The 13,629-nt window shown below is 34.3% G+C and overlaps 1 protein-coding gene across 1 annotated transcript; it reads right to left on the bottom strand.

Moving 5' to 3' along the window:
* Window positions 1–1,636: 1,636 nt before the first annotated feature.
* LOC143619553 (enolase-like) lies at window positions 1,637–5,999 on the bottom strand. The gene is made up of 17 exons (XM_077091449.1): window positions 5,934–5,999; window positions 5,275–5,338; window positions 5,062–5,126; window positions 4,919–4,966; window positions 4,748–4,834; window positions 4,580–4,660; window positions 4,404–4,505; window positions 4,254–4,334; window positions 3,634–3,708; window positions 3,475–3,537; window positions 2,830–2,907; window positions 2,539–2,733; window positions 2,397–2,447; window positions 2,087–2,175; window positions 1,955–2,006; window positions 1,805–1,861; window positions 1,637–1,717 (listed from the first exon to the last, which is right to left on the bottom strand). Exons 1-17 carry the CDS (start codon window positions 5,997–5,999, stop codon window positions 1,637–1,639), a joined length of 1,335 nt encoding a protein of 444 aa, XP_076947564.1.
* Between the last annotated feature and the right edge of the window lie 7,630 nt (window positions 6,000–13,629).

Genomic DNA, 13,629 nt, shown 5'->3' with positions numbered 1-13,629 from the left:
GAATTGATGATGATTATGCTGCTGTCACAAGTTGGATAATTGTGCTAGTTTTGTTTTTACTCCAAACAGGAGATGGATCAAGTCCAATGGACAACTATTTTCCAACAATTTTGTTCTCTTGCTATCTTTGATCTCGTGTTTTGATCGTCTCTTATAGTTTGCAAATGAGATAATAACTTACATCACTTTGATAAATGATGACCTATAAATACGTCATCTGTTAACCCTTTTTCTGTTGATATGAACTGTCAGCTCTTATGTTGAAAGGCCACTTAATGAAAACTAAACCGAGGTTACGGTTAATGAAATTTTATGGAGTGTTTGGTAAGCCTTTTAATGAGGGTCAGCTTGCATTATGGAGTTGAATTTTGAACGTGATGTGTAGATCAAAATTTATTATTTTGGTCTATTTACTTTGCTAATTTAAGCTCAAACAGCTAAATCAACCGATCACCCATATACCCATTGGGAACCCATGAACTATTGGTTTGTGCCCGCTCTCAAACCATGCACACACCTAGACCAAGGTGTGTTGAAATAGCATACTTTAGTTTTTCTTCTAACAAAAAAGTGTTTAATATGCATAAATTAGATAATTTTCATATAAAAAAATCCGTTCTTTCAAAATCCTTCCAATTTGAATGTGATGTTCCTCTCTTCCATTCTCTTAATATCTTTTCCTTTCTCTTCTCATGCTTTCTTTCCGGGAGCACGAAATTTCTTCACTTCCTTCATAATCATTTCTTTTCACTCCTTAAAAACGAAACTCTGCAGCACAGCATAAGTGTTTACTCCTGAATCGATGAGCAAACCTCTTATCCATTAAGTTTTAAAATAATGTTGAATGAAAAGTTTGAATGGAACACTACAACACACCATAAGTGTGCCACTCACACACCACCTCCTCAATCCACCACCACCAATCATCACCACATCAGCATTGTCAGCACTGACTGCATTTTGCTGGTTCAGCACTTACTGATGCAAAGGTTGCCAAAAACCCCTTAGACAACTTATAATTTGCTTGATTACTAGCAATCTAAAGTGTTAAGTGTTAAGGGTCATTTATTAATATTCGTCTTGCGTACTTGAAATATCGGAGACGCCCTTGATAGTAATCCCTTGGCCAAAATAAAGTACACAATGAGTTTTGAAGCCCGCGATATTAAGTATATGTTTAAAGTAGTTAACTAGCTACAGGCCGGTAGAGGACCTTCGCATCCTCGTATGCATTAGAGAACCTTTGAAATGTTATGTTAAAAGAGGACATCCAGAGTTCCAGACAACCTCCAGAGGACCTTCGGGTATTTAAAGTCTGTGTTGGTTATTTAAAGTCCATTTTAGCATGTATTTTAAGACTACTCAACTCTTGTAGCACTATAACATGGAGGAACATATGCTCACATAACATATAGATAAGAGGCAACCAAAAAGATAATTACCAGAAAACAAAATCCGTTATAAAAGTACTACCACCTCGGCTTACAAACTTCATCTTCCCGACATAATACGTAGATGGAAAGAACAAAAACAAAAGCAAAAACAAAATTTTGATCACCCCATTATTATGAGAATGCTTTGCAGTTCCCTTAGCTTTTTATTTGAATGGACATCCGAAATCTGTCTTCCACTGAATCTAATACGGCTCAACTGGCTTTCGGAAGTTAGCTCCAGCATAGACTGCTTCTGACCCGAGTTCTTCTTCAATACGCAACAGCTGCACACATTCAGATGGGTTGATTTGGTTAACATTAAATATTATTGGAATGATAGTTAACGAGTCGAAACGGTGAGAAAGATCAACCTGATTGTACTTAGCAAGACGTTCTGACCTGCACGGCGCTCCAGTCTTGATTTGGCCCTGGATTACATAAAATAATCTTAGTCAGTTCATTATTTATTTTATTATTACGCTTTTATATATTTTTATACGTGTAATATTAATCATTACTACCGTTGCTAAACCAACAGAGAGATCAGCAATGAAGGTGTCTTCTGTTTCTCCACTGTGAACAAAAATATAAAATCTTGACTAATAAAAAAACAAAAAAATAAATATATATTTGATGTAAATGATTTTGCATACCTGCGATGACTGGCCATCACGCCCCAACCGGCATGTTTGGACATTTTCACAGCTTCAGTGCTCTCCGTGACGGATCCAATTTGGTTAACCTAAGATTTCAAAACGGAATGGCCATGTCGGGTCAACTCAAACTGGAAACAGATAACAAAATGGATTATGACAAGAATCCTTTTCTTTCGCCTAGGATTTATTTTTGATCAGTTTGACCCGTTTTCTGTTTAAGAGTAATATTTTGGAGTTACCTGTTCGACCCGTTAGAGATAAAACATAACCTGAATCGACCGTCAATAACTAAAAAATAATGATGTACCTTGAGCAGAAGTGCATTACATGCCTTCTCGCTAATAGCCTTCTTAACTCTCTGTAAACACAATTTAAAAAACCAAAAAATGTTAAAAAAAACAATAAAACTAGAGTTCAGGTACTTATAATTTAAAAACAACAATCCTAACCGTTGGATTAGTGACCAAAAGATCATCTCCAACAATCTGAACTTTATCACCACATTCAGCAGTCATTTTTCCATAGTGTTCCCAATCATCTTGGTCAAACGGGTCTTCAATTGACACGATAGGGTACTCGCTAACAAATGATTTGTAAAGATCCTTGAGTTGTACCCCTGAAATCTTTTGTGACCCGTTGTTGTTCTACATAAAGAAATTAATTGAAGTAACATGTATTAGAGTTTAAAAATGTCTTTTTTTAGTAAAATAAATAATAATGAATATATGTATGGAAAATACCTCTTCCTTAAAGTTTAAATCGTAGTTCTTGTCTTTTCCATAGAATCCAGATGCAGCAACATCCATTCCAATCACAACCTAAAAAATGGATTGTTAACACCAAACTTAAAGCTTTTTAAATAATTAGTTAGGCTTGTAAACGAACATGAACGCAGCATGTTCATGTTCGTTCATTTAAAGGCCTCCTTTTCGTGTTCATTTGTTAAAAAAATAAGCATGTCCGTGCTCGTTTATGTTCATTCGTTAATGATATAACGAATTATAATGGGTAATATTTGTATTTCTAAAACTATACTAAATTGTAACGGGCCTTAAAATATTTAATTATTTACAAACACAAAGGAACAAACTTGAACAAATGTAAACTAACAAACGTAATTGAATGTAAACGAACATAAGCGAACGTTCGCGAACATAACTGAACGAACAAGACATGTGTTCATGTTCGTCTATTCAACTAGATGAACAAAAAGTTTGGTGTTTATTCGTATATTAAATAAAAAAGCATAAATGAACTTCCGGTTAACGGTTCACTAAATGCTTGGTTCATTTACAGCCTATAATTATTGTGTAAGATATGATTACAGCATAATTATGTATTATATCACTAATCTAACTTTATGTGTAAATGAGTGAAGTAATCACCTTTCCAGTGTAACCAGCTTGAGCAATGGCTGTTTTGAGCAACTCAAGGCCCTCTTTGTTTTCCTAAAGATTTAAGAAGATATCAATGCTAAAAGATGATAAAAGACTTAAATATGAATATTTAAATAATATATAAGATAATTGTTAAACCATGATTACCTGAATATTAGGAGCAAAGCCACCTTCATCACCAACATTTGTTGCATCCTGGCCATATTTCTTCTTGATGACAGCCTGCAAACACATGAGAAGATTAATAATCTCACATTAACATGACAATATCATAATTCAAAATTTATAAGTTGATAAAAGGGGTGAAAACGAGATGAGCCAAAACTTACAAGAGCTCGAGCTTGGCTTGTTTCAAGCTCTGTTTTTAAAAGTTCAAGTTTTATTCGTTTCAAGCTCTATTTCTAAGGCTTGAGCTTGGCTTGTGATTAGTTTTTCAACTCGGCTTGTTTACTATTTATTAATATATACATTTATAATTCTTTTTCTATACGCTCTGTTATTAAAATAATATATACTATTTAGTTATTTCTATCATAATGATAATATATTATAAAAACGATCTTACAAATATACTACAAATATTATACAAAAATTATATAAATAATAGGTTTCTTTAAGATTTCGAGCCGCCCAACCTCGATAAATAAAGCTCGGTTGTTTCTTAAAACGAGTTTATTTTTAGGCTCGCTCGAGCTTGGGCCAGTTAAGATTTACTTAATTTGAGCTTTTAGCAAGCCGATCTCAAGTAGCATGTTTCAACTCCCCACCTTTAAATTATGGTACACTTCAACACCCATTTTCATTGCTTCTTTGAAATTCGCAGCACCAGTTGGAAGAATCATGAATTCCTACAAAAAATAAAAAGAATAATAAACATCCAAATTATCACAAAGAGCGTATGTAATAAGAAAATATACCTGCATAGCAAGCTTGTTTCCAGCATGTGATCCACCATTGATAACATTGAATGCTGGAACCGGTAAAACTAAGTTCTTGTTGCCAGCCAAGTTAGCAATATGCTGGAAGAAGTTTATCAGCCAAACATATTAGTCGACTTCACATCGATACAAACAAAAAGATTTTAACATTTTACCTTATAAAGGGGAATATTTTTGACACTAGCCCCTGCTTTGCAAATTGCAAGAGACACTGCCAGAATAGCATTTGCTCCAAGCTAAACACCAAATCAATAATAATCATAATTAAGATTAATGCCAAATTTGTGCACGAAAACAAATCAATCCGGTATTTGAAACACTACCTTTTGCTTGCACCAGCCCCACTCGTTTTTGGTTCCGTCAAGTTCTTGAACCATGTAATTGTCGATGCCAGTTTGATCAGTCGGATCCTGTAAAACGTAGATATATTTAACATACATGTATCATATAATTAAATTATTAGAAAAATCATTCTTATGGCTCATGAAACAAACCTTGCCTACAATAGCAGGGGCAATAACATTGTTCACATTAGCAACAGCCTAGTCAAAGAATGAAAAAAGTTTAATATATCAGAATATCAGAATCAAGATGTGTAGGCATAGACACGACGCATTAACGCAGACTATAAGCTCACCTTGGAGACACCTTTTCCCAGGTAATCCGAGCCTCCATCTCTTAATTCAAGAGCTTCATAGACACCTACAAGACGATAATCATATGCACATCTTATTATGTTGTCCAAAATTCTAGTCAATTATTATTACACCTGCTTACAAACTACAAATAGATGCATCAATGTAATACGAAAAGTTTTGAAATTTTGTTTGATAAGAGAAACAGATCTTACCTGTGGATGCACCGCTAGGAACAGCTGCTCGGTGCCATGTACCATTTGATAGAGTAATATCAACCTAAAATAAATAAAATTAGCATCCAAATTGCAGGTAAAGATCAATTTATCACCATTTCTAGGCATAAGCTAAGGCAATACAAATGATTGATCATAATAAATGATATTCTCATTTACTAATTCATATAAACTGTACATAAAATTTCAAATCTAATCATATATTAAAACAGAACCAAATAGCTTCAGCTGCTCTAATTATACTATAATCAATAATAACAATGAACTGATGAAGCGTTACAATTAACCGAAAATGCAGTAAACAATCACAACATATATCATCGATTGACGCTTATATATATATACATGCACGTGGATTTTAAAAATATAATCATAACAACGAATATCGTATAACGTTTCAAAGAAAACCTAACATTAACCAAAAATGCAACAACATACATGCATGCATATTGATCTCAAATCAAATCATATATATATATATATACATATATATATATCAATTACCGTTTCAAGGAAACTTATCATTGTAAACTGAAAACACAATATCAATCGCAATATATACATCATCGATTGACGATTCGACATGCATATATCGATGTAAACTAAAACAAAGTGATGTACGGAAACGAGTAACAAACCTCAACGGTAGGATTGCCTCTGCTATCGAAGATTTGACGAGCGGCTACTGACTTGATGGTTGCCATTAGCACGGACAGATTATGATTATTGATCGTAGAACAAGAGATGGAAAGCAGCCACAGGAATATTGTGCGACAAGAGTTTCCCGACTAAACTAAAGTGAAAATTCTATAGGGTGGCAGTTAGACCTGCAATGCTATATGGAACAGATTGTTGGGCCATCAAGAAGGCACAAGTGCGGAAGATGGAGGTAGCAGAAATGAGAATGCTACGTTGGATGTGTGAGCACACAAGGCTAGACCGAATAAGAAACGTTGTGTTTCGCGAGAGATTAGGGGTGGCGAACATAGCAGACAAGATAAGAGAGTGGAGATTGAGATGGTTTGGACATGTAAAGAGAAGACAGACGACGAATCCTGTTAGATCCGTAGAAAACATTACTATAGAGGGGAGGAGGGGTAGAGGACGACCGAAATTGACTTGGGATGAGAGGATTAGGCATGATTTGATAGACCTAAACCTCTCCGAGGACATGGTTGAGGATAGGAATAATTGGAGAAGTAGAATTAAAGTTAAGGATTTTTAGAGAGAATTGAATACCTTAGGGCTTAGACTTAACTTATTTAGGTCACATACCATAATAGTATTTCCCTTACATATATTATTATTATTATTATAATTATTATTAGCTTTTATATAGCTGTTAAACTGTGATCTTATTATTAATATTATTATAATTAGTAGTAGTTTTTATATAACTGTTAAACTTTGATTTCCTTTATTTTGCTTCATACACATGTACTTAGAGCCGAGGGTCTCTCTGGAAGCCACCTCTTTATTCCTTTGGATAGAGGTACGGTGTGCCTACATCCCACCCTCCTCAGACCCTACTTATAGCTTTGCTGTCGGTGGGATTTTACTGGGTATGATTGATTGATTGATTGATTGATATCGTAGAACAAGAGAGAAATTATAAGTTAGTTTGTGTTTGTAGGTGGTGAAAGGAAGCTGGTATTTATAGTGTTATTATGCCCCTCCGCTTTTCGTGATGAATAAGTCACTCCCTCCGAAATACATGAAATGTATCTTTTCTATTTTTGGCTTATTATTACATCACAATATATTATTACTATTTTTTATCATTTGAAAAACGAGAAAATTGCGTAGTGGTTTGATTTTAGCTTACATTTGATTTTGCCAAACCGAACCGATTTACCAAAAGCCGATTGGCTAAATTAGTTAAGGCTAATAGTTAAAGCGAATCATGCACGCTCTTAAAGGTAATTGTGTCATTTCAAATTTGGAACCTTGATAAAACACTCTTTCAAATTCCAGAACTATTAAGGTCAACTTCATTATCTTTGATTATGCACTGAACGTTCAATCTTGCATTGATTGAATGTGATGAAGTCAACGTTAATATTTATAGAGTTTTGAAGAAGTATTTTAATAAGGGTTAAGAATTTGAAAATAGCCAAATACATAGTTATCCTCATATGAATGACACGCAACATTATGTTTCTTAACTATTTGGGGTAAACAAGCGGGACTAAATCTGCAACTCTCTCAAAAACGTTTGGACTTTGGATTTAATTTTTAAAATATATGGACCATGCTTGCAATATGATCAAACCACAAGAAACATTTGTACAATTTTATCTTTGAGAAATATTGGTAAAGAAAATAAATTACGAAAATTCACAAATCAACATATAACTTTAATATCTCGACAGTTGTAAACTAATAAGATTATTGAAACTAATCTGAAGTTCAAATAAATAAAAGAGTTGTTACACTAACTATTTTTATATAAACGTACTTTAAACGCCACTCAAAACTAGGGATGAGCTAGGAATGGTACCGATACCGATCTAGAAAAATTGAAATATTTGATACCGGTATCGGTACTGAAATATTCGGTCCGGTACCGGTATTTCATGTAAAATTCGAGAAATACTGGTACCGAAAATGTTCATCCCTACTCAAAAATGTTTTTGAGGTGACTCTCCCCTCGATCAATCCTAACATTATGAATCTACTTGGTATACAACTATAATATCTTTTACTAGCTTTAGAACCCGTGTAATGCACGGGATGCTTAAAAGAAATACAATTAAAATATACACATTAAATAACTAATTGTTTTTTTTAAACCTATATTTATCAAATTAAATGGTTCTATAAGTTGAAATTATATTTTCTAATGGTCAATTCATAGGAATACGTGATGTATTTACACAATTTCTTCATAATCACGAAAACGTAAAAGATGCATCTGATGATTTTATAAGTTGTAATATTTTTAATGAAATAATGAATTCTTACAAAAGATGATAAAATGTTTCATTATTAATGACATAAAAATAGCATCATATATAAAATTAGGGTTCTCAGTTTTACCCGAAACCCAACCCGAGAAAATCTGTAACCGAACCCCAAACTAACCCAACTCAAAAAATCCGGACCCGAGAAAAGACTAACCCCGATCAAAGTAATTCAGGATGGTTTTTGGGTCTGATTTATAGGTTTCGATCAACCCGAATAAACTTTAAGTTTTAAGCCAAATATAATTTTAGGTATAATAGGCTAAGCCATAGCCACTAAAGTTATCAAAATCTGGCCTTAATCGACTATTGTCATTCCACCTTTTATGCATCAAATGCTTATTATTAATCTATAATATACGTTTATGACTAATGGTAACCGTAATTGAACAACCAAAACACAATTCACTGAAGACGATTACGGTTGGAGTTTGTTTTACTCTTCTTTGAATTTTTTTATCAAGTTATATTTCTTTATTATTTTGGTCATTTATGTTACGAGCAAAGAAGAATATGTGTTTTGAATTTTTACATCGTAGTGTTTAAAATAATTTTTGTTTTCTAGGATATTCGAAACCCGATTAACCCAACCCGAAAAACCCGAACTCGAATTACCTGTGAGAGATTTAGGTTGAGTTTCAGACCAAGATTTAAAACTTTGAAACCCGAAGAACCAGACTCGAAAAACCCGAAACCCAAGAACTGTCCTATTAATAAAATTAGCATGAATAAAACATTTTTTTGTATTACAGTTTCAAAAGGGATTGATGACAACCCCATAGATACATGGAGGTTGAATCAATATGTAAGAATAAATTTAGTATTCATTCATAGTTTGTGCTTGTCTTTATCATCTTAAAGTTATAAATATATTAAAAAAAAATAACATTTATTGAATTTTTACAGCATTCTTCTCTTACACTTAAAAGTGTATTTAAATTGATTTAATAAAAAAAATTATAGATCTTATTTTCATTAAAAATATAAATATTTTGACTATATTGACATAAATATTTGCATATTCTTAATCCCTATAATTTAGATAATTATTTTATTTGATTAAGAATTGGTTGATATGTTTTGATTCAACTGATATAAATGCGTTTTCATTAAAAATAAAAGAAAAGTTTGAGCGAGAAATTTTGGCCAGAAATTAATCTCCAAATGATATGTTGTCCTGAATTATTTTCTTTTATTAGTATAGGTAGATTTTTGCTATGCAAAAGAAATAAAATTAAATGATTGATTTATGATTTACCTTATATTGCTTGGATTCCTTTAGCGTATGTTATTTTATGATTTTATTATGAAATAATTGTCATTTTATTCGTCGGAATATTCAGTATCTTATTCCGAATGGGCAACTAACAATTTTAGTAAAATACATATTAAAATAACAATTTAATTTAAGTGATGAATAAACCACTCTCGAATTGTTAATTGGGATATGAATTCATTGGCATGAAAGAGCAACAATTCCTAAAGAAATACCACACCACAAAATGGTGTCGTAAGCAAATTGCGGCATGGGTCGGTGCATCTTTGATTCTTTGACCTTTTAAAAAGAACATAAATGTAGCGCACATCCACAGTCACTTAGCACAACACAATTGTTATTTTTGATTTATTTAATTGTTTTTTACGGCAAATTTCATTAAACAAACAAAAAAAACTTACAACAAAAAGTTACAGCAACCTTTCCATAATAAACTTTTCAATTAGATGTATTTTTAATCCAAATATTTAACAGACTCCTTAGGTAGCGTTTAGTTCGCAGGAATGGAGGACGGAATGGAATGATCCATTGTAAAGGGAATGGAGAAAAGTGTGTTTGGTTGACCAAAGGAATGAAATGACTCATTACCTAGTCCATTCCATTCCCTCTAAAACACCTCAATTTCATTCCATCCATACCCCATGATTTTTTTTCATTCCATTCGCTCTTTCACCCTACATTACCTTCACCACCCTTCCACCACCATCAACACCCACCACCAACCACGACACCACCGCCGCCGCCACCAACCACCACCATTGACGTCCACCGCCGCCGTTACCGCCACCATCGCCACCAACTATCGCCATTAGTGCCAGGCACCCACCACCGCCACCAGCCTGCCGCCACCATCAACCGTCTCCGCCGCCCACCACCTCCACCTCCACCGTTACCGCCACCACCCACCCCTAAACCACCACTACCACCCACCTCCAACTACCATTATCTCCCGTCACCCACCACTATCTGCTACCACCAACTACCATCACCGCCCACCAATTTCACGACCGCCACCTACCTCCCACCACTACTGTCACTCACTACCATTTTAATTTTATTTTCTTTCCTACCTACCAAACAACACAAAGTTATCATTAATTTCATTCCCATGTGGTAACCAAACATCTCACTGGAATGCTAATAAACCTTTCCATTCATTTGTCCATTCCATTACCACGTTCATTCCATTCCTTCGTCCATACCATTACCTCATACCAAACAGACCCTTAGTTTTTCCCACACTTGTCGGAATACTAGAGTGAACCAAATCATGTCTCGTTTTCTATACGCACCAACACAACGTAAGAGTGATACCATGAATCATCTTGTCCTTCGATAGTCAATATTAACCTATATATAAAAGGAAACAGAAAGCTACATAAAGCTACGGTACTCAGGGGTATTTTTGGAATTTCATCTTTTGCATGTTCAAGCTTTTGTTATTTTGGTTCCTCAATTTTTAAGTTCTTTCAAATTAGCTCCCTCAAAGTTCTAAACTATTGTAATTTGATCCCAAACATCTTTTTTTGCTAAACTTTGTTTAATTTTGCCACCTAAAGTGTTCATGGTTTTAATTTGTTCGTTAGTCTGTTATTATATATGTATATTTAAGTTAATGATCTTTTTTAATGACCACCATACAAGTTTTAGATTTTTTAGTATGTCGTTACGACATGTTTATTTCATCCATATAGTGCCGTTAAAACGAATGTGTATTCACAATAAAGTATATAAGTTTCGTTGAAAAAGAAATTGTATTCGTAATAGAATTTAATTTTTTTATTGTAAGCTATATAGCGAGTGCAGTATCACGTCGATATCGTAATGAGACGAGCCGAACCGATGCCAACCAAGTTTTTGTTTATATTTAGATAAACATTTTTTCGTATCGAAATGATAGTCGTTATGATGTGTTTGCATATCTACGTTTAAAAACTCAAGCCCATTACCAAGTTCTCCGCGCGTTGCGCGAAGTAAACATACTAGTTGGAAGAATTATGAATCAAAAGATCCCTCACCGAATGGTCATAAATTGAAGGGGTCCTACACTAATTCCTCATAAATTGCCAAACTGAGGTGTCAAAGAGACTAAGGGTATGTTTGGTTGGAGGTAGTGGAATGAAGGGGGAATGGAATGAGAAAAGGAATGGAATGGACAAGGGAATGAAATAGATCATTATCATTCATTTTACTTGTTTGGTTAACCTATGAGAATGAAATCAATTATTAATTTTTATTATTTGGTATCCAAAAAAATTGTAGAAATGAAATAGAAATAATAACAACACTCATATCTCAAAATATTTTTTAATCCCAAACCAGAAAAAAAAAAAAACTTAAAATGGCAACGGTGGTAGCTCCGACGACGAAAATGGTGGTGGCGGTGGCGATGGTGGTGGCAACGGTGGTGGTGGTGTCGACGGAGTTGGTGGTGGTGCCGATAGTAGTGGTGGTGGTGTTGTTAGGTGGTAGTATTGTTGAGAAAGTAGAGTGAAGAAGGAATGGAATGAAAAAAAAGAAGGGGGTGGGAATGAATGGTTTTGATGGAATGAGATTCCATGTGTAATGGATGATTCCATTCCATTGAGCAACCAAACACCACTTTTTTCATTCCCACGTAATGAATCATTCAATTCCTACTGTTATTCCTGCATACCAAACGCTACCTAAGAGGTTAATAATTGCTCGATCGTTTCCTCATATTCTCCACACAACTTACACATTAAGCAAACTCGCATGAATATTTCTATGCGATAAAGTCACTTGCATAGACCACTAATACATTTTCACTTTCCACGCAAAAATATTTATTTTGTTTGGTATCCAACTATTCCACTTTCTAACAAATGAAACCATATCATTCGAGGAGTTAAATAGTTGTCGTTTCATGGAGGACACTGAGAGATTATCGGACGGGTCGCATGGTCAAATCCAACTATCCGAAGCAAAATACAAAGGGGCATGTTGCAATAAAGAGAAGCAATCCATGCCAGCAGAAGAATAACAGATTTTGTATTGGACATTTGGGCTTATGACACGAGTACAAAAAGAGAGAGGGGGGGGGGGGGGGGGACTCTCTAAGAACATCCATAATGCTGAATAGTCACAAACCGTTACAAAGTCTCTCACTTTATCAATAACATCAAAACTCCGCACACCTATTAAAAAATTATTAAAATCATTTATATATATAATTAGGGCTGGCCCAAAGTGGGGTTGAGGAGGTGGTCGGACCCAGACCCATTCTCCCAAAAGGCTCACAATCGTTAAAAAAAATATTTTATTTAATATATAATTTTGTTTTAAGACATAAATATAAAACATTACTTCTTGATGCAATGGAAAGTGTTCAAGTATATGAGATCAACCCATCAAAGGTCAAGGTTCAAATTCCATTGGTGGTGTTTTTATTTATATAGAAAATATTTTCCTTTTTTGTTTTATATAAGCTATTTTAGTAACTTTTTGTTATCATTTTCATTTTCCTTCGGTTCATGTTAGGTTTTGGAAATACAACCCAATTAGTAAAGTGGTGAAATTATTTATCACATAATTAAAATTGTGATTTTAGTGGTCTTTTTTAAGAGAAAATTACCAAAAATTCAAAATGGCCCATTTGATCACACAAGTTCTTTGACTAACCCTCAAGCTAAATAATAATCAAAATGACCCTTTTTTAAACGAAATGATCCGCCATAACAGACCTGACATCCGACAGATCTATCTGACACGTTTCCATTTTTGAACCAACCACCTCTCGACAAATATACACTTAAACGGTCGAGCCCGACCGTTTAGTTTGGAATTATTTAGCTTGGGGGTTAGTGAAGGAACTAGTGTGATCAAATGGGCCTTTTTTTTCTTCTAAAATTTTCAAGCGATCCCGGTGTAGAAATGTAGAATAGGTGTGAATATGTGTGGATCGAGGAAGAGGTGAGAGTGGGACCACCCAAACCGTCCGTGAAGAAGTTTGCAGTCCCACCTAAGACGGACGAATCAGAAGTCTCAAACACAGTCGTGCGCACTGCTTTCTCTCCAAAGTGGGTTACAAACCCGATCACACAAACCTTTAGCCCTAAATCAGTAACAACAACA

This window comes from Bidens hawaiensis, unplaced genomic scaffold, assembly GCF_021521415.1.
Source record: "Bidens hawaiensis isolate Kalapana, Puna unplaced genomic scaffold, B.hawaiensis_p1.1 tig00002477_1, whole genome shotgun sequence".
NCBI classification, from domain to species: domain Eukaryota; kingdom Viridiplantae; phylum Streptophyta; class Magnoliopsida; order Asterales; family Asteraceae; genus Bidens; species Bidens hawaiensis.
The sequence above is the reverse complement of the archived record's forward strand: the minus strand, read 5'-3'. Positions and strand labels throughout refer to the sequence as shown.